This window comes from Pelodiscus sinensis, chromosome 32, assembly GCF_052426305.1.
Source record: "Pelodiscus sinensis isolate ZL-2025 chromosome 32, ASM5242630v1, whole genome shotgun sequence".
Taxonomy (NCBI): Eukaryota; Metazoa; Chordata; order Testudines; family Trionychidae; genus Pelodiscus; species Pelodiscus sinensis.
In genome coordinates this window covers 16,281,410-16,299,731 of record NC_143083.1, presented here as the reverse complement: position 1 = coordinate 16,299,731, position 18,322 = coordinate 16,281,410, and the positions used below count along the sequence as shown (strand labels likewise).

Below are 18,322 nucleotides of genomic sequence, written 5' to 3'. Positions count from 1 at the left end.
GCCTGGTGAGATAATTACTTGAGTCACCCAGGGGAGCCAGGGTCACCCCCATTAGTTCATTGTTGACTGGAGCACACTACAGACAGCCCTCTGCTTCTGCTTAGCAGGAAACTTCCATCTACAGTTTCCCTATCTCCTGGCACACATTGCAGGTTTGGCTGTTTTCCTTTCAACCCTGACTCTCCCGCACCACCTGAATCTCCTAACCCCTGACTGGCAGGCATGAGACCCTTGCAGATCAACTGCAGAATTTGCAGCCAGCGTTTTCAATCAAATTGAGCCAGCCCATACCAACATACTTAACCTGACCAGGGCAAAATCTCTCATTGACTTTTAGTAACAGAGCAGCAATCAGGACTGTCTCCATAGAGACACTTTGACTTTGGAAGCCAACATCACCCCTACAAATTAGAGTAAAAATGAAAACCAGACCTCCCACACATATCACTGGCTTCTCTCCACAGTCTTTTGTTGCATATGCTGCCAAAGATCCTCAATCACAAGCCCTGCCACTCATCCCAGTAGTAAAGTCTATTCATAGGGAAATTGTACCAAGTCTTTTGGGGTCATTCTCCCCAAAACTAGAAATATTCCAATCCTCACTGACTGCAGAGTAAGACAGGAATGAGACTATTCCTGGTAAATAATAAAATATAGCAGCTGTCAATTAGTGCACTGAAACAGTTCACAGAATAAGGTGCAGAATTATATGCAAAAAGCAACAGGATTAAGGAATAAATTATAAAAGATAACAGTTACTCTGAGGCTATGTCTAGACTGTAGGCTTCTTTTGAAAGAAGCTTTTCTGGAAGAGATCTTCCGAAAAAAGATCTTCCGAAAGAGAGGGTCCACACTGCCAAAACACATCGAAAAAGCGATCTGCTTTTTCAAAAGATAGCGTCCATTCAATGTGGACGCTATCTCACATTTAAACTGTGATTACTATGGACAGAGTGGCCACCAGGGCACCTGTGCTTTTTCCTCTTCTTTCAAAAGAACTCCCTCTTCCCCATCCACACGTGCCTTTTTCCGAAAGAGCTCTTTCGGGAAAAGGCTTCTTCCTCGTAGAACGAGGTTTACCAATATCGGAAAAACTCATCTGTTCTTTTGATTTTTTTTTGAAAGAACGCAATTGCAGTATGGACGTAAGTGAAGTTTTTTCAGAAAAACAGATGTTTTTCCGAAAAAAACTCTGTAGTGTAGACATAGCCTGAGTACCAGAGGGAGATAGGAAATCAGTAGGCATCTGCCAAGGAGACAAGATATGCTGGTTTTCAAATGAGATTAGAAAGTCAACAAGACAAAGAGATCCAGAAGACTAATGTAGGTTCTTGGAGTAGCAGGGGATAAGTCTCTCACACAAGACAGTGGCAAAATTACAGAGAGGCACAGAAAAGGAGGCTACCACACACATCTGGATGATTATGCACTAAGGAGGAAAGCACGGCTGTGTCTACGCTGGGCCACTTATTCCGGAAAATCAGCCGCTTTTCCGGAATAAGCTGCGAGCTGTCTACACTGGCCCTTGAATTTCTGGAAAAGCAACGATGTTCCACTGTACAAAATCAGCCGCTATTCCGGAAAAACTATTCTGCTCCCGCTTGGGCATAAGCCCTTATTCCAGAGCACTGTTCTGGAAAAGGGCCAGTGTAGACAGCCCAGTAGTCTTTTCCGGAAAAAAGCCCTGATCGCGAAAATGGCAATCGGGGCTCTTTTCCGGAAAAGCGCATCTACATTGGCCACAGACGCTTTTCTGGAAAAAGGGCTTTTCCGGAAAAGCAGCCTGCCAATGTAGACGCTCCTTTTCCGGAAAAACTGAAAACGGAATAGTATTCCGTTTTAAGCAGTTCTGGAAATTCATGCCAGTGTAGACACAGCCCTCAGGTTCCATCAACTCCCAAAAGGAAAGGCAGCACTTTAAAAAGTTGTTAAAGGAACAAAAACTCCACACAGTGCAAGTGAAAGAGGTTTCACTGCTAATGGAGGGACATTTGCAGATTTGATCCCACATTCTTTTCAACAAGTACCAGCAATACGAGGGTAGGAAAGCATTCAGTTACAGTACTTTTACTTAAAAGTGAGCTTAAGCAGTAGACCTAGAGTCCCTATCCTGAGTCACTGATGTAATTGAGAAAGTGGCGAGGAGTCCTGTGGCACCTTACAGACTAACTGGTTTTTGCCCACGAAAGCTTATGCTCCTACACTTCAGTTAGTCTATAAGGTGCCACAGGACTCCTCGCCGCTTTTGCAGATTCAGACTAACACGGCTACCCCTCTGATACTTGATGTAATTGAGGTTTCTAGATTAAGGTCTAGATTTGTAAAATGTCCTGTATGTTAGAAAAGCCAACAAGCATCCTGCAGCCCCTAAGGACACGAAAGAAAAGAGAGAACATGAAGTGGACATTTGTGATTTTCATGCTGTATCGAGTCTCTACCACAGACAAGAAACTTTGGAAAAGCTTAAAGAAAGTACTAGATCTTTCAAGATAGCCAAATTGTCCCTCTCTCCTCATCCATCAGTTCCCAAGGAAAGAGGAGGCAGGAAGTATGTGGCACTGCTAGCAGAAGACATCCAAAAAGGGTTGTGGTATCTCAAATACCAGCTCATTCATGCAAAACAACTGGATATATTCCAGAGCAAAGGTACTGCAGGAAAATTGATCAAGAACTGACTTCCGCTAATTCAAAATTATTTCGAAATAATGGTTTTGCTGTGTAGACACTCGCATAACAGCTGTTATTCCGAAATAACTTTGCTGTGTAGACACACCCTCTCTGACCACAATAACATTCTTACAGCAGGAAGGGTGCTCTTTTGGTCAGAACACATTTTAAGCAGCAAGAGAGCTAGGTTCTGTTCTTAACTACTACTACTTTGCTGTGAGAGACTTGTATCTTGATTCTCCTTGGGTGTGTCTACACAGCAGGGCTTACCTTGAAATAAGCTATGCAAAATGAGCTACATCAATTGTGCATCTTATTTCAAGTTTTGGTGCTGTCTGCGCAGCACTTATTTTGAAATAGAAAACTCTCCCTCTGACTTTCCTTACTCCTCATAAAATGAGTATTTTGACATTATGTCAAAATAATTACCAGCTGTGAAGATGCGGACTATGTTATTTCAAAATAATGTTGCTGTGTAGACATAGCCCTTCTGTAGCCCAAGGACAACACAGATGCTGTTTTTCATATACCTGGCGTGTCTCTCAAACTCTTTCCTCCTACAGGTCCTTGTTTGTAAAACAGTCATCCTTGGCCTCCAGTTAGCATCTTTTTGCCCTGCCCCAAACACAGGATCTACTCTGAGGCAGAATGCCCTCAGGCCACTTTAACTTGTGCTGAGCCAAATCAGCAGACTAGAGTTAGGGAGGCAGAAAAATGGCATAAAGTCATCTTTCCCCTACCCAGCCTGGACTCTGACCCTTGTGCTGCCGCTTCGAAGTAACACAGCAGAGCATCATCCCCCTGTCCATTTACTGAACAATCCTTGAGGGAAAAAAGCATGTCATTCTGTCAAGTACCTATCACCTGGTGGGTACCAACTCATAAAACTTCTGCAAGTGTTGCACCTCTTCCCCCACACTTTCCTAGTCACCTCCACATTGAATTCATCTGCTGTAGGTAATTCAAAATTACCCAGACTCACTCCAACTGCGAGTCATTTTCTTCTGCCAAAACACTTGCTTTCCTTCTCTACTCTGCGCCTTCTCTGTTCCCTTCCCATCTTTTTCTGGGCAATTTTCCTTTCCCACTCCTCCTCCTTTTCTTTTACCTTTGGCTTCTAACTGAAGAGTGGTTTATGACACTATGTATTAGTGATGGTTGCAGAAGTCAGATTGCAGCGAAACACATGGTGGCTGATGGATATACTGTAAATTAAGTCTGGTACCCACATGCAGGCTCTTGCTTGCTAGAACAGAAAAATGTTGAGTGGGGCTAATATCCAGCTGGAAGAAGAATAGTCCATGAGGTAGGAGGCTAGTTTAGGATTTAGGGGAGCCCGATACAATTCCCTGCTCTACTAGAGACTTTCCTGTGTGTTCTTGAGCAGTCTCTTAGACCCATGTCAGTATCTAGACCCATGTCTCCCACTGAATTCAATTAAAAAAAAAAAACCTTTAAAAAACAAGTAGTCTAGTAGCACCTTAAAGACTAACAAAACCTGTAGATGGGATCATGAGCTTTCGTGGGATACAGATGACATCTGAAGAAGTGGGTTGTGCCCATGAAAGCTCATGATGCCATCTACAGATAACTGTCATTCATGCTAAAATTCGACACTCTACGCGTGGGTCTCAACAAAGACCCCAATTATCTTACCCATTACAAAGATAGCTTCCCCAATTATCACCTCTAATACCATTAGCTCACAGACATTTACCTTCTCCCCCCCCCCCCCCCGCATCCCCCTTCTGTTCTGAAATGTGATTTGTCCTTTTCATAGGTGTTCTTTTTTTTAATTGTATCCTTTGGTATATATGGCTGTGACTATTTTCTTCCACTATTTGATCTGAGGAAGTGGGTCTGGCCCACGAAAGCTCATCATCTAATAAACCATCTTGTTAGTCTTTAAAGTGCTACATAGTCCTGTATTTTGTGTCAGCTACAGATTTTGTTAGTCTTTAAGGTGCTACTAGACTATTTATTGCTTTTTTAGTTTTTCCTGTTACAGACTAACTCGGCTCCCCCTCTGAAGCTACTGAATTCAATGGAAGTTAGGTGCTTCAGTCCATTTGAGGAGCTGACCCTTGTTCCCCAACTGTACTTCCCTACTTCACAGGGGGGTTGTAAGGATAAATATATTCAAGAGTGGGAGGCTCTCAGCTGCTATGGCAACAAAGGCTACATACATATCTAAAATAGAACATGAGTACTAGATACTGAGAAGTTTTGCTTATCCCGCTTCTGATTACAGTACAAGCTATGTTATCTGGCACTTTCATACTTGGCTAACCAGCATCTGTCACAGATGGCAATGCAATTCCTCCTTCAGTTAACTGGGAAAATTCCTACAGCCAGCCCGCATCATTTTCCAGCACTTACAGAAGTCAGCTTTTTAAACTGATGGCAGTAATGTCTGTGTGTGTGTCATGCTTCTGTGTCTAAAACCATTACCGAATATTATCTAACCCATCTTACGTACAATGAAAAATTCATGAACCATTGGTGGAAAGCTGGAGTAACAGGCACATTTGATTAACCAGCAACCCCAGTTTCTCATGAATGCCAGATAACAACGCTTGTATTAAAGTTTGGTTAGCCTTAAACAATGGAAATACTCCTGCTACTTATTCAGTGTTGGACCCAGGTAGTTTTACTGTGATTCCACAAGGGGAAGAAAGGTTCTCCCCTCTTTAGTAATTAGTGTGCTTATTAAATAATTATTTACTGCCCCTGACAGAGTATATGATCTATTTAAGGGCTTTCTGTGGCCTGCACTTGTTTATTATGTTCTGCCAAGACAGCTATCTCATCAATTCTATAGAGCAAAAAAAGTGAGTCTTTTGTTTAAGAGAGATGAAATGCTGAGTGGCTGAGTAGTGGACAGGCCTTATTTTCCCTTTGGAAGGGAAATCTGACACTAATACACAACTGAGAGAGATAAAAAAAAAGGCTTAAAGTTTAGGGCAACATAGAGACTACATTTTTTTTCCTTTTGTAATGCAAACAAATTTATTGTGTATACTGCTGTTTTCTCTGCTGAAATGCTACAGTCCCCTTCTTCATAGGCAGGTGGGCAAACAGGAAGAGTTCCAAACACAAGAACTACTTGACATAGCCAGAATGCCATCTGCAGAGTTTCCAGAGCCTAGATGGAAGGGTGGCAGGTAGGAAGCTGGACTAAACTCCTTACTAATATGCAATCAAGTGGAAGATTGCAACAGATGTGCAGCAGCTAGACAGCACTGCATGATAGTCACTAGCCATTTAGGTCAGGAAATGCCAGTTAGAAATCAGACTCTTCCATGCATCTCATCACTGACAGGATCATTCATTCTACAAAGCAGTAGGGACAGGAAGGGGCTGAAGCCTCTTTTAGCAAAACAATCTAGGCATCTGAATTTATTCCACATTATATTTTAAAACCTGAAAGCAATCTCTAGCCTCTTAAGCATTATCATAATCTAAACAACTGAACCTTTCCCCTAGGATGGAATCCAATGCAGAACAGCAATTAAAAAGAAAAAACCCAGGAAAAATACAAGATTTTAAATAAACAACATCTTAGAATTTCTTGACTGCAGCATCGATATCTGGAATGATCGCCTTCAAGTGGTTCCACTGTTCAGCAGATAGGGCAATCCCTACAAACAGCAAAGGAGAAGCGTTACAGAGATACGCCTGCAGATCATAAGCAGCAAGTTCCACAGCCGAGGTGGCTGTGAAAGGGAATTATAGAAGGGAAATTTATGATCCAAATCGGATCCCAGAACAGAATCTGAGGCAGCCCCTTAAGAAATACCTCTCCATTTTAACACTCCAGCAAGTGGGAAGTGTGCGCTTCTGGGGTACTCCTCTAGTAAGACATAAATACGGAAAGCTTTAATGCTCCTGTAGGATGGTATCCCACATTTCACAGATGGGGAAAAGGAAGTAAAGAAATGGCTCAAGGTCACAGCAAAGCTCTATATAAATAAACCTGGGGCTATGTCTACACTGGCGGGTTACTGCACAAGAACTGCCGTTCTTCCGCAGCGCATCCACACTGCCCACCCGCTCTTGCACAAGAAGATTTACGGACAGTGTGGTAAGAGAGGGCTTCATGCACAAGAGCTATGCTCTTTTCTAACAGCTGTAAGCTCTCGTGCGCAAGAGCTCTTGAGCAAGAGGGCAGTGTAGAAGCGCGGCAGGGATTTCTTGAACAAGAAAGCCCTATGGCTAAAATGGCCATCAGGGCTTTCTTGGTCAAGAGAGCATCCACACTGCCATGGATGCTCTTGCACAAAAGCACATCTCGCACATGGCAGTGTGGACGGGCTCCTGCGCAAGATGTTCTTGCACAATAACCCGCCAGTGTAGACATAGCCTAAGAGTCCTTCCTCCCAGTCCCTATCCTAAACTAGGCTAGATCTACATTACGGCTTTTGCCGGAAGAGGAAAGGCAAATGAAGCGCAGATTAGCATTTTCTTGCACTTCATTTGCATAATCTCTTCCAATCCATTATAGTATAAAAAGGGTTTTTTGTGCAAAATGGAAACATCCACACTGCTTGTTTGTGCAAAAACCCCTTGTGCAAAAATGGATTGAAAGAGATTATGCAAATGAAGCATGAGAAAATGCTAATCAGTGCTTCATTTGCATTTTTTCTTCCGGCAAAAGCCGTAGTGTAAACGTAGCCTGTGTGTCTTCCTCTGTGATGGCCAAATGGGTAAGGCAGACTCCCTCCTAACAACTTTAATTTCATTTACAAAAATCTACTGCTAACAATATTCACTATGATGGCTTAAACTTGAAGGAGTTGAATTTCTTTCAGCTATTTGGGCAGAAACTAACTAATCACCTGCAAAGATACAGCCAACTTGATGTCACAGGCCTTTTCCATGGAAGATACACATGGCATTTTTCAGAGGAGTAGCCACATTATAGTATAGTCAATTAACCTATAAGCTTTTGCTTATCAGTTAATGCTATAGACTACATGCATTTCCCTCCCCCTACCCACCAGTCAATTTTTTAGCAGGCTGGCCAGCAGTACAGCTCCTACCTCCATGGTCGCTCTGCATTTAAAGTGTATTGGGAGCCAAGCAATCTGGCTCAGTTCTGGCTTGTGCCAACTGCAGGAGCTCAGACCCAACCCTGCACAGGGGCTGCTGCCAACCCACTCTGCTGCCTCTGGTTTTTAAACTGGCTCCCCTTGCAAACAAGCTCCCGTCCAGCACCCCACGCTGCTGCCTCTGAGGCTGTTTACAGGTAGGGATGTAAAAGTGTAGTCGATTCAACACCCCCCCGCCCCCCCTCCACTTGCCAGTACATTTATTAGCAGGCTGGCCAGCAGTCCAGCTCAGTTCCGGCTTGCACTAGATCCAGGAGCTCAGACCATCCCCTAGACAGGGGCTGCTGCCACCCTGCACCGTTGCCTCTGTATCAGAGGCAACAGCACAGGGCCACAGCATAGGTCCACAAGGGGAGCTGGATTTTAAACTGGCTCCCCTTGTAGACCATCTCTCACCTAACACCCCATGCTGCGGTCTCTGATACAGTGGCAGCAGTGCAGTCTGGCAATAGCCTCCTCAGGAGTGGGGCTGGAGCACACTGGCTACCGGCCCCACTCCCCGGAGACTATAGAATAGTCGAGTAACCAAAAAGAATTAATTAGGTTAATCGACTATTCAGTTAACTGATATTTAACATCCTTAGTCTGTTTCAGCAAAACCAACGAGTCCTCAGACCTTAAAGACTAACAGATTTTATTTGGGCACAAACTTTTGTGGGCTGGAGCCCACTTCGTCATATGCAATATGGCAATGGGCATGCCAATTTAGTTCCACCCTGATACGGTCCACTTTGTTAGTCTTGGTTTTGCTCAAGAAACATGTCCTGACAGTCACATATTTTATTAAGTTCTAGACAAACACCAGTGGTTAGAGACAATCTGCATCAAACTAGAAAAGACATTCATATGAACATTCTTCCTCCAAGTTCTAAGCAACAGATGAACAAATCTTCTGTCTTGCATTCGAGGCAAGTTTCCTAGATCCTTCAAAAAGAGATTAATGCCCCGTTTGTCTCCCCTCCCCCAAGACTGGCACAGAAAGATTTCAATGACCTGTTTCTATCTTTCATTACAGGATAAGCTGTTTGCTTTAAGTGAGTAATGTACAGTAGTAGCTTCTTTGAAGGAAATTAATTTCTGGAGGGCAAACCATGCTAAGTGTTCAAGGGACAAATCAAACGGAAAGAAATTCATCTGACTAGACACAAAAATCAATAATGAAAACAGAATGGTTCCTGAGAAATTTCATGTAACTGAATCTCTGCTGAATTACCCTAATATTCAGGGCTGAAGAGAGGAATGACCTACAGATGTAACCTGGGAACCAAGAGTTGAGTGAGACAACTAAGCAAATCACAGTCAATCAAAAAGTTGCAATGAATGAACATTAATTCAGTAGCAGGAAGAGAAGTTCTAGAGTGAATGATGCCCCTGTTCCACAGCTGCCTTAAACTACATTCTGTGCTGTTTTCCTATTTAGTTTACGTCATATAAAAATTACCCAGTCAGATCATGTTACTCCAAGGGCCGCATGACTCTAACAAAGGGTCACCCAAACTCCATTCCACTGCGGGTCACACTGGGAAGCTCATAAGGAGCCTGAGGCAGTCTAGACTGCAGAGTTTTTGTGCAAAAACACCTGTTTTTGCGCAGAAACTTGCAGAGTGTCCACACTGCCAGCGCGTTTTTGCGCAAGAAAATTTACTGTAAATCAGAAGAGGGGTTTTTGCGCAATAGTTATTCCTCTTTCTACGAGGAATAAGTCTTTTTGCACAAGAGCTCTGGTGCAAAAAGGTGTGTGCAGGGGCGGCCCGTGACTATAGGCCGACTTGGCTGTCGCATAGAGCACCGCCTTCAACGGGGCGCCCCATGATGATGTCACAAGGTGCCCGATGACATCACTCCATTGACGGCCGTGCAGGCGGAGGCGCTGATCACGCTTTCCACCTGGGACGCCAGCTGCCACAGCCCGCCTCGGGCCACTCCTGGGTGTGCAGGGACAGGAAACAAGGGGGTTTTTGCACAAAAACAGCCTATCAAAAAAAGCACAGGTGCTCTGGTGGTCATTCTGTTAATGGAAATCAGAGCTTTCTTGCGAGAGAGCGTCCATGTAGTTTGAATGCTCTCTTGCGCAAAAGCTCATCGCTTTTCCAATGTGCTTTTGCAGTGTGGACACGCTCTTGCACAAGAAGATTTTGCGGAAGATCTCTTTGGCAAAAAGCTTCTTGCGCAAGAAGCCTGCAGTCTAGACATAGCCTGAGGTATGCACCTAATGCAGAACGCTACAGTCATCCTTGCTTTAATACAGAGATATAGCCTACAGGAATTATGAACTTCTAGTTTCCATTCAGGCTGAGATGAAATATCATTCTGAGATCCTCTAGTTCTCACTGACTGCACATCACACTGTACAACCTTAAAGTTCTAACAGGCCTATGCTGCTTACATATAGATATAGTTTTGCCAAGCAACAGCCAGACACTCATTGGATAGCAGTACATGAGTTACAGTTTTCTATTTTCCTTTGGCATTTTGGACAGTCTTATTTTACATACTCAATTGCCGCCTCCTCCTCCCAAAGGTGCTATTTATCAGAGAAATAGTTGGGGAGAAAGGAGAGTGAAGACTGGTCAGACAGGGTACTATATTCCTACACACTGGAATATCGATGGCTAGCAGAATATCGCCATCTTCCATCATGTTCCACCTGCTGCCTTTTAGCCAATTTTCAGCTTACCTAGTGTTCTAATCCTTCCTCAGCTGAAGTCCCCCTTCAGAAACAGGCATGGAGCCAAACGTCACAGACTGAGGTCACTGCGATACTTGCTCTTTCATTAACAGCCCATCATGGAGCCGTACAGCTCACTTCCCAGCATCAAATGGCAGTGAGAATATCTGAGACTTTCTGAAGATGCTAATGTGAAGTTTCCAACTCCTGGATACAAAAGATTGCCCTAAACTCATTCAGGAGTTTAATTGGATTGGAAAGGACATGGATGTGATGCATTACTGCCACCTAGTGGAAAGATCTGGTTACCTTTTCTCCCAGGTTTAGTGTCCCCCTCCTTATCTATGTAGAATTCTCGGATATCCACAAGGATTTTCCCCTTAAAGCAGGACACTCTGACATAGCGCATCTTCCCAATCTGCAAATATATTAAATGATAGTTAAAGAAAGGTCTGGATTTGAGTGGAGGAAGGCTGCAGCCAGCTTCATATACGTATATTTAACTCCAGTCCATATTTGATCTTATTACTTAAAAGTCCATTGGGCCAGCACAGATTGTATTTAACTAGAGGGAGACACAAGATACACCAATGCAAGAAACCAGAAAAAGACTCGGATATGGCTAGGAAAATAATGAATACAAATTTTTGTGTGCATGTGGATGTGTGTGTATGATGGGGTGGGATCTGAAGCTGCAGAGGTAGATTTGTTTGTAATACCTGGTTCTCTCCCCTCCCACCAATACCTGGAACATGTCCTCCTCTTCACTATCTTGACTATGACTTTTTGTTGCCACCTTGGAAGTTTTTGCCTCAGTTTTTGGCTTTTTCTCTGTCTTGGAGGGCATCTCTTTTTTTCTTTTCTGTAAAGAAGAGGTCATAGTTAGCAGCCCCACCTTATGAATAGTTTAGTTCTCAAGCCTATCGGGCTCCTAGATAGTTATGATGGGACCTAGCAGCCCCACCTTATGAATAGTTTAGTTCTCAAGCCTATCGGGCTCCTAGATAGTTATGATGGGACCTACATACATTAAATCAGATGGGATTATTAGCCCCTTCAGCAAAACATGCTACTGCAGTAATACTAATATGGCACTCTAATGTTAACTACACTAATAACCAGCAGTACTTGGGCTAAACGTGTCTGAAACCTCTTAAAACTACATTAAAGGAATATTCAGGTTGTAAAGTCATAGCCTCAAAAGTTAGGAAGTCCTAGAATAAAAGTTGTCCATGCAACCTTCACTCTGCTCCCTTGTGCGGTTGCATTCAGATAGCGCCTTTGCACAACTACGCTTTCCAGATCTGAAAAAATAAGGGAGAGAAAATGCTCTCCCTTCATCTGCTGTGACTTTTTCAAGTAACATTAAAAGAAACTCCAAACCTCTTCTGCTTTGCATTCATTTAAAAAAAAATCAAACAAAACACAATCTCATGGCATCAATGGTAAGCACAGGCTTGCCTCAGTATCAATGAGCACCCGAACTTGCACAGTTGTATGACATGGGAATGGCACTTAGTTGTGAATTTCACCCCCAGAAGTGGCTTCAGTGGCACCAGCTGAGCACACTGGAATTCAGATTGTCACCTGCACGCCCTTAGAGGGCTAACCGAAGCACGTAGAATCTTGCTACTTTTTCCCACTGCAGGGATATGTGCACAGGAGGGGATTATCTGATGCGTGGGAGCAAAGTCAGACTCATTCCCCGACTATACAGATACCTTTTCATTCTCAGCAGCATCAGATCCACTGTCTGAAGTGGCTGTTTCCACAAACTCCTTGGACTTGGGCATTCTGGAAGATAAACACCAAAGAAGCAGGCTGAAACCTTTCATCTTCAACCCCACACTGAACATTTACATCAAAATAACCCCCTCCTTCAGCTATAGATGTTTAGCTCTGGGCCCAGGTAGCTTGCTCCTTCCTCTGATGGGACACTCTTTAGGCTTAGCTCCAGTGTCAGTAATCCAAATGGGCAATTCAGTTTTCAGCAGTTCTCTTTGAACTACAACTAAGTCAGAAGCCAGAATAATATAGAAATTGGGTAAGAAAGAGAGGTATAAGAAAATACAACACACCTTAGACATACATTTCAGTAACTCTCAAGTATTTCTAAGGTGCCTATCTGTGCAACAAATACTTACTCTGAGATGCAAAGTAAGAACACTGCAGTCGGCACAGCGAGCAAGGAACAGTTCAAGCAAATCAGGATCCTTACCATAGGGAAAATTTAACTGAGGCTAGCTGAGGTGAGACATGCTGGTGGCCCTGTGCTAAAGCGCACACATATAGATGGAGACAGAGGGCAATGGGGAAAAGAAGAAAAATGAGGGAGGAGGGCTGGGAAACTCCAAGTGCTGTGGACAAGCACTGGGGAATTAACAATCAGATTCCCAGACCCACATCTGATCCCATAAGTATTAAGATAAGGGGGATGGTTTCATGAAAACGTAAGAACATAACAATGGCCAGACTGGGTCAGACCAAAGGCCCATCCAGCCCAGTGTCCTGTCTGCCCACAGTGGCCAATTCCAGGTGTCCCAGAGGGAGTGAACCAAACAGGTAACGATCAAGCGATCTCTCTCCTGCCATCCGTCTCCACCCTCTGACAAACAGAGTCTAAGGACACCATTCCTTACCCATCCTGGCTAATAGCCATTGATGGACTTAACCTCCATGAATTTATCTAGCTCTTTTTTAAACCCTGTTCTAGTCCTAGCCTTCACAACCTCCTCAGGCAAGGAGTTCCACAGATTAACTGTGCGCTGTGTGAAGACCTTTATTTTATTTGTTTTAAAATTAAGGGGTCTTCTGCCCATTAATTTCATTTGGTGGCCCCTAGTTCTTATATTATGGGAACAAGTAAATAACTTTTCCTTATTCATACTATGGAGGGAGTAAGATATCATAAAGCAGGTACCCAAAGCTGCTCTTTGAGGGGAATGAAAACTGCCTGTGAAGCAGGGAGCAGCAGCGAAGGGAGATTGACCTTTTGGCATGGTGGGAGCACCCCCACAAAGGAGAAGGTGGGGATTGAAAACACGAATGCCTGACCTACCAAAGAGAGCATGGAGCCTGGTTCTGAAAAGGCCGGGAGGGTCCCAGAAGGTACCGTGCCAGCATTAGGAGGGGAGAGAGTCCTTGAACAAGGGGTGGGGCACAACCCTTTCCTACAGCAATGCCTAGAGATGCCCTGGAGCCTGGGTCATGGTAGACAGTAGCCAAGAGGTTGGGGAGAAATGGAAAAATATGGAGGGGTGGTTGTGACAGAAAAGTCAGGGGACCGAGTAGGGACACTGCAGGGAGGGGATACATGGGGGTCTGGGACAAGGGAGCTTTTGAGGTAGGTCAGGAGGAGTTAGGGGCTGTGGAGGAGCTCTGTGGAAGATGAAGCAGGGGCTGTTGTGGGGTCTGAGGCAGGAGGAGTGGGGGAGATGGGGACTTAGGATATTAAAACGCAGTTAATTGACTCAGCAACAGAATTTCTATTGACTAGTCCATAGGCACTTCCGCAGTCCTCCTTTGAAACGTGCCAGGGCTCTTGCTCATTTCAAAGGAGGGGCACTTGTGCATTTCAGAGCCATAGAGCCCAGGGTCAGCGGGGTCCCCCAGGCTCCATGCCATGCTGCATGCCGTTAGGAGCCCGGGGTGAAGCTGGGGAATCCTCAACTGACCTCGGGCTCCACGGCAGCTGCCCCTTTGAATCGCCACCTCCGCGCATTTCAAAGGGGCAGTGGAGCCCAGGGTCAGCTGGGGAGTCCCCAGCTTATCCCGGGCTCCATGCAGCACTTCCTGCCTAGGGGAGTCAGCTGGGGAGTCCCGCCCCCTGACCGCAGGCTCCACTGCCCCTTTGAAATGCGGAGGTATTTTAAAGGGGCAGCCGCCATACAGCTGATCCCAGAAAAATCCCAAGCCACCTTGGAGTTTCAAAGGGGCACCTGCTGTGGAGCCCGGGGTCAGCTGAGGACTCCCCATATAGATATAGATATAATCATAGATGCAGCAAAGGGGGAGGGGGCGGATATTGACTAGTCAAAAGACTATCTCATAAGCAAATGCTTATCGGATAGTCAACTAGTTTTTAACATCCCTAATGCGGACTCTAGGGGGCTGGGCAGGAGGAATGGGGAGAGGGAGAATGGGGCATCCACGGGGGGCATTGAAGGAGTCTATGGGGCTGGGGTAGAAGGGATGAGGTGGGGACTCCATGGTGGGGGACTGTAGGAGTCTATGGGGTGGGGCAGAAGGGATGTGGGGAGGCTCGATGGGGGGGCAGGAGTGATGTGAGTGGGGACTCCATGAGAGGAACTGAAGGAGTCTATGAGGGGGGCAGGAGTGATGTGGGTGGAGGATCCATTGGGGGGATTAGAGGAGTCTATGGGGAGGTAGGAGGAATAGGGTGGGGGCACCATGGAGGGACTGGAGGAGCCTATGGGGGGGCAGGAGGGATGTGGGGGGCGCCATGGGGGGACTGGAGAAGTCTATGGGGGCAGGAGGGATGTAGGGGGTGCCATGGAGGAACTGGAGGAGCCTATGGGGGGCAGGAGGGATGTGGGGGATGCCATGGGGGGACTGGAGGGGCCTATGGGGGGCAGGAGGGATGTGGGGGGCTGCTTGGGGGGACTGGAGGAGCCTATGGGGGCAGGAGGGATGTGGGGGGGCTGCATGGGGGGACTGGAGGAGCCTATGGGGACAGGAGGGATGTGGGGGGGCGGCATGGGGGGACTGGAGGAGCCTATGGGGACAGGAAGGATGTGGAGGGCTCCATGGGGGCTGGAGGAGCCTATGGGGGGCAGGAGGGATGTGGGGGGCTCTATGGGGGGCTGGAGGAGCCTGTGGGGGCAGGAGGGATGTGGGGGGCCTCCATGGGGGGCTGGAGGAGCCTGTGGGGGGCAGGAGGGATGTGGGGGGGTTCCATGGGGGGCTGGAGGAGCCTGTGGGGGGCAGGAGGGATGTGGGGGGCTCCATGGGGGGCTGGAGGAGCCTGTGGGGGGCAGGAGGGATGTGGGGGGCTCCATGGGGGGGCTGGAGGAGCCTATGGGGGCAGGAGGGATGTGGGGGGCTCCATGGAGGGCTGGAGGAGCCTGTGGGGGCAGGAGGGATGTGGGGGGCTCCAGGGGGGGCTGGAGGAGCCTATGGGGGCAGGAGGGATGTGGGGGGATGCATGGGGGGCTGGAGGAGCCTGTGGGGTCAGGAGGGATGTGGGGGGCTCCATGGGGGGGCTGGAGGAGCCTATGGGGGCAGGAGGGATGTGGGGGGCTCCATGGGGGGGCTGGAGGAGCCTATGGGGGGCAGGAGGGATGTGGGGGGCTCTATGGGGGGGTGGAGGAGCCTGTGGGGGCAGGAGGGATGTGGGGGGCTCCATGGGGGGCTGGAGGAGCCTATGGGGGGCAGGAGGGATGTGGGGGGCTCTATGGGGGGCTGGAGGAGCCTGTGGGGGCAGGAGGGATGTGGGGGGCTCTATGGGGGCAGGAGGGATGTGGGGGGCTGCATGGGGGGCAGGAGGGATGTGGGGGGCAGGAGGGATGTGGGGGGCTGGAGGAGCCTATGGGGGCAGGGAGGGGTGTGGGGGGCTGGAGGAGCCTATGGGGGCAGGAGGGATGTGGGGGGCTGCATGGGGGGCTGGAGGAGCCTTTGGGGGCAGGAGGGATGTGGGGGGCTGGAGGAGCCTGTGGGGGCAGGAGGGATGTGGGGGGCTCCATGGGGGGGCTGGAGGAGCCTGTGGGGGCAGGAGGGATGTGGGGGGTGCCATGGGGGGCTGGAGGAGCCTATGGGGGCAGGAGGGATGTGGGGGGGGGGCTCCATGGGGGGGCTGGAGGAGCCTATGGGGGCAGGAGGGATGTGGGGGGGCTCCATGGGGGGGCTGGAGGAGCCTATGGGGGCAGGAGGGATGTGGGGGGCTCCATGGGGGGCTGGAGGAGCCTATGGGGGCAGGAGGGATGTGGGGGGCTCCATGGGGGGCTGGAGGAGCCTGTGGGGGGCAGGAGGGATGTGGGGGGCTCTATGGGGGGCTGGAGGAGCCTATGGGGGGCAGGAGGGATGTGGGGGGCTCTATGGGGGGCTGGAGGAGCCTATGGGGGCAGGAGGGATGTGGGGGGCTGGAGGAGCCTATGGGGGGCAGGAGGGATGTGGGGGGCTCCATGGGGGGGCTGGAGGAGCCTGTGGGGGGCAGGAGGGATGTGGGGGGCTCTATGGGGGGCTGGAGGAGCCTATGGGGGCAGGAGGGATGTGGGGGGCTCCATGGGGGGCTGGAGGAGCCTATGGGGGGCAGGAGGGATGTGGGGGGCTCCATGGGGGGCTGGAGGAGCCTATGGGGGGCAGGAGGGATGGGGGGTGGGGGGGGGGAGCTGGGGGCAGGAGGGATGGGGGGGTGGAGGAGCCTGTGGGGGGCAGGAGGGATGTGGGGGGCTCTATGGGGGGGTGGAGGAGCCTGTGGGGGGCAGGAGGGATGTGGGGGGCTCTATGGGGGGCTGGAGGAGCCTATGGGGGGCAGGAGGGATGTGGGGGGCTGGGGGGCTGGAGGAGCCTGTGGGGGCAGGAGGGATGTGGGGGGCTGCATGGGGGGCTGGAGGAGCCTTTGGGGGCAGGAGGGATGTGGGGGGCTGGAGGAGGGGCTGGGGGCTTTGGGGGGAGGGGGGACTGGGGGGGCTGGAGGAGCCTGTGGGGGGCAGGAGGGATGTGGGGGGCTGCATGGGGGGCTGGAGGAGCCTATGGGGGCAGGAGGGATGTGGGCGGCTCTAGGGAGGGCTGCATGGGGGGCAGGAGGGATGTGGGGGGCTGCACGGGGGGGCTGCAGGAGCCTGTGGGGGGTGGGGGAGGGTCTACGCGGGCGAGGCAAAGGGGCGGGGCCTCAGTGCCCCCCCCGTACCTGGCAGGCAACGGCGCGAGCAGGACCCTCTGACTCCGAGCGCTGGGCCCCGCCCACTGAGCCCGCGCCTCCCTCCTAGCACCGGCTCCTGCCACTCACCGTCCTTCCAGCCAATGGCTAAGCCCGACTCCCCCAATATCCCCGCCCTCGGCCCAGCCCATCGCCGTGACGTCACCCAGGCGGCCAGGCTCCTCGGCGGGGCAGGGAGCGGGCGCGAGGTGGGAGCCCGGGCACCTGGGTTCCATTTGCAGCCCGGGAGGGGCGCTCTGGGGCGGGGCCGAGGGCTCCCGGGAATAGCAGCCACGCGCTCCCCGCAAATCCAGCTGCGGCGTTTGTAGGGGGAGGCCTTCACGTGACGGTTCTCCAGCTCACCTGGCCACCAAAGCACCCGTGGGCTGTGTCTACACCCACGGCTTCTTCAGCGAGTCCTATGCAAATGAGGCTAAGCTGGAGTATCGCTGAGTCTCATTTGCATACCTAATGAGCCACCATTTTTTTCAGACAAGGCTCTTGCGCAAGGAGCAGCACCTACACGGCCCCTTCTTGCACAAGAAAAACCCTCTTGCGCAATGCTGTTCTTCCTGAAAAGTAACAGGTGTTACAGCATTACGCAAGAGGGTTGTTCTTGCACAAGAAGGGGCAGTGTAGACACTCCGGCTCTGTCTAGACTAGCAAGTTCTTCCGCAAAATCATCTGCTTGTCTGGAAAAACTTGCCAGCTGTCTACACTGGCCGCTTGAATTTCCGCAAAAGCACTGATGATCTCATGTAAGGTTGGCAGTGCTTTTGCGGAAATACTATGCTGCTCCCGTTCAGGTAAAAATCTTTTTCCAAAAAACTTTTGCGCAAAAGGGCCAGTGTAGACAGCAGAGAGTTGTTTTCTGGAAAAGCGTTCTGCCAATCTAGACGCGCTTTTCCGAAAATGCTTTTAATGGAAAACTTTTGTTAAAAGCATTTCCGGAAAATCATGCCAGTGTATACGTAGCCTCCTTCTTGCACAACAGCCTCT

General features: G+C 49.1%; 1 protein-coding gene across 6 annotated transcripts in view; it reads right to left on the bottom strand.

The window, feature by feature from the left end:
• CELF5 (CUGBP Elav-like family member 5) overlaps positions 1-17,884 on the bottom strand; it is a 96,625-nt gene extending 78,741 nt beyond the window's left edge. For 2 of the 6 annotated variants that reach the window (XM_075902531.2, XM_089774999.1), the window contains exons 1-4: positions 12,591-12,741; positions 12,168-12,240; positions 11,192-11,308; positions 10,756-10,864 (exon numbers count right to left, since the gene is read on the bottom strand). In XM_075902531.2, coding sequence (XP_075758646.2) covers positions 10,756-10,864; positions 11,192-11,308; positions 12,168-12,240; positions 12,591-12,667 — 376 coding nt within the window. In that variant the 5' untranslated portion in view covers positions 12,668-12,741. Of the gene's footprint in view, positions 1-5,647; positions 6,309-10,755; positions 10,865-11,191; positions 11,309-12,167; positions 12,241-12,590; positions 12,742-13,504; positions 14,186-17,314 lie in introns of those variants that run through there. The other 4 variants (XM_089775002.1, XM_075902532.2, XM_089775000.1 and 1 more) reach the window with 4 other exon arrangements.
• Between the last annotated feature and the right edge of the window lie 438 nt (positions 17,885-18,322).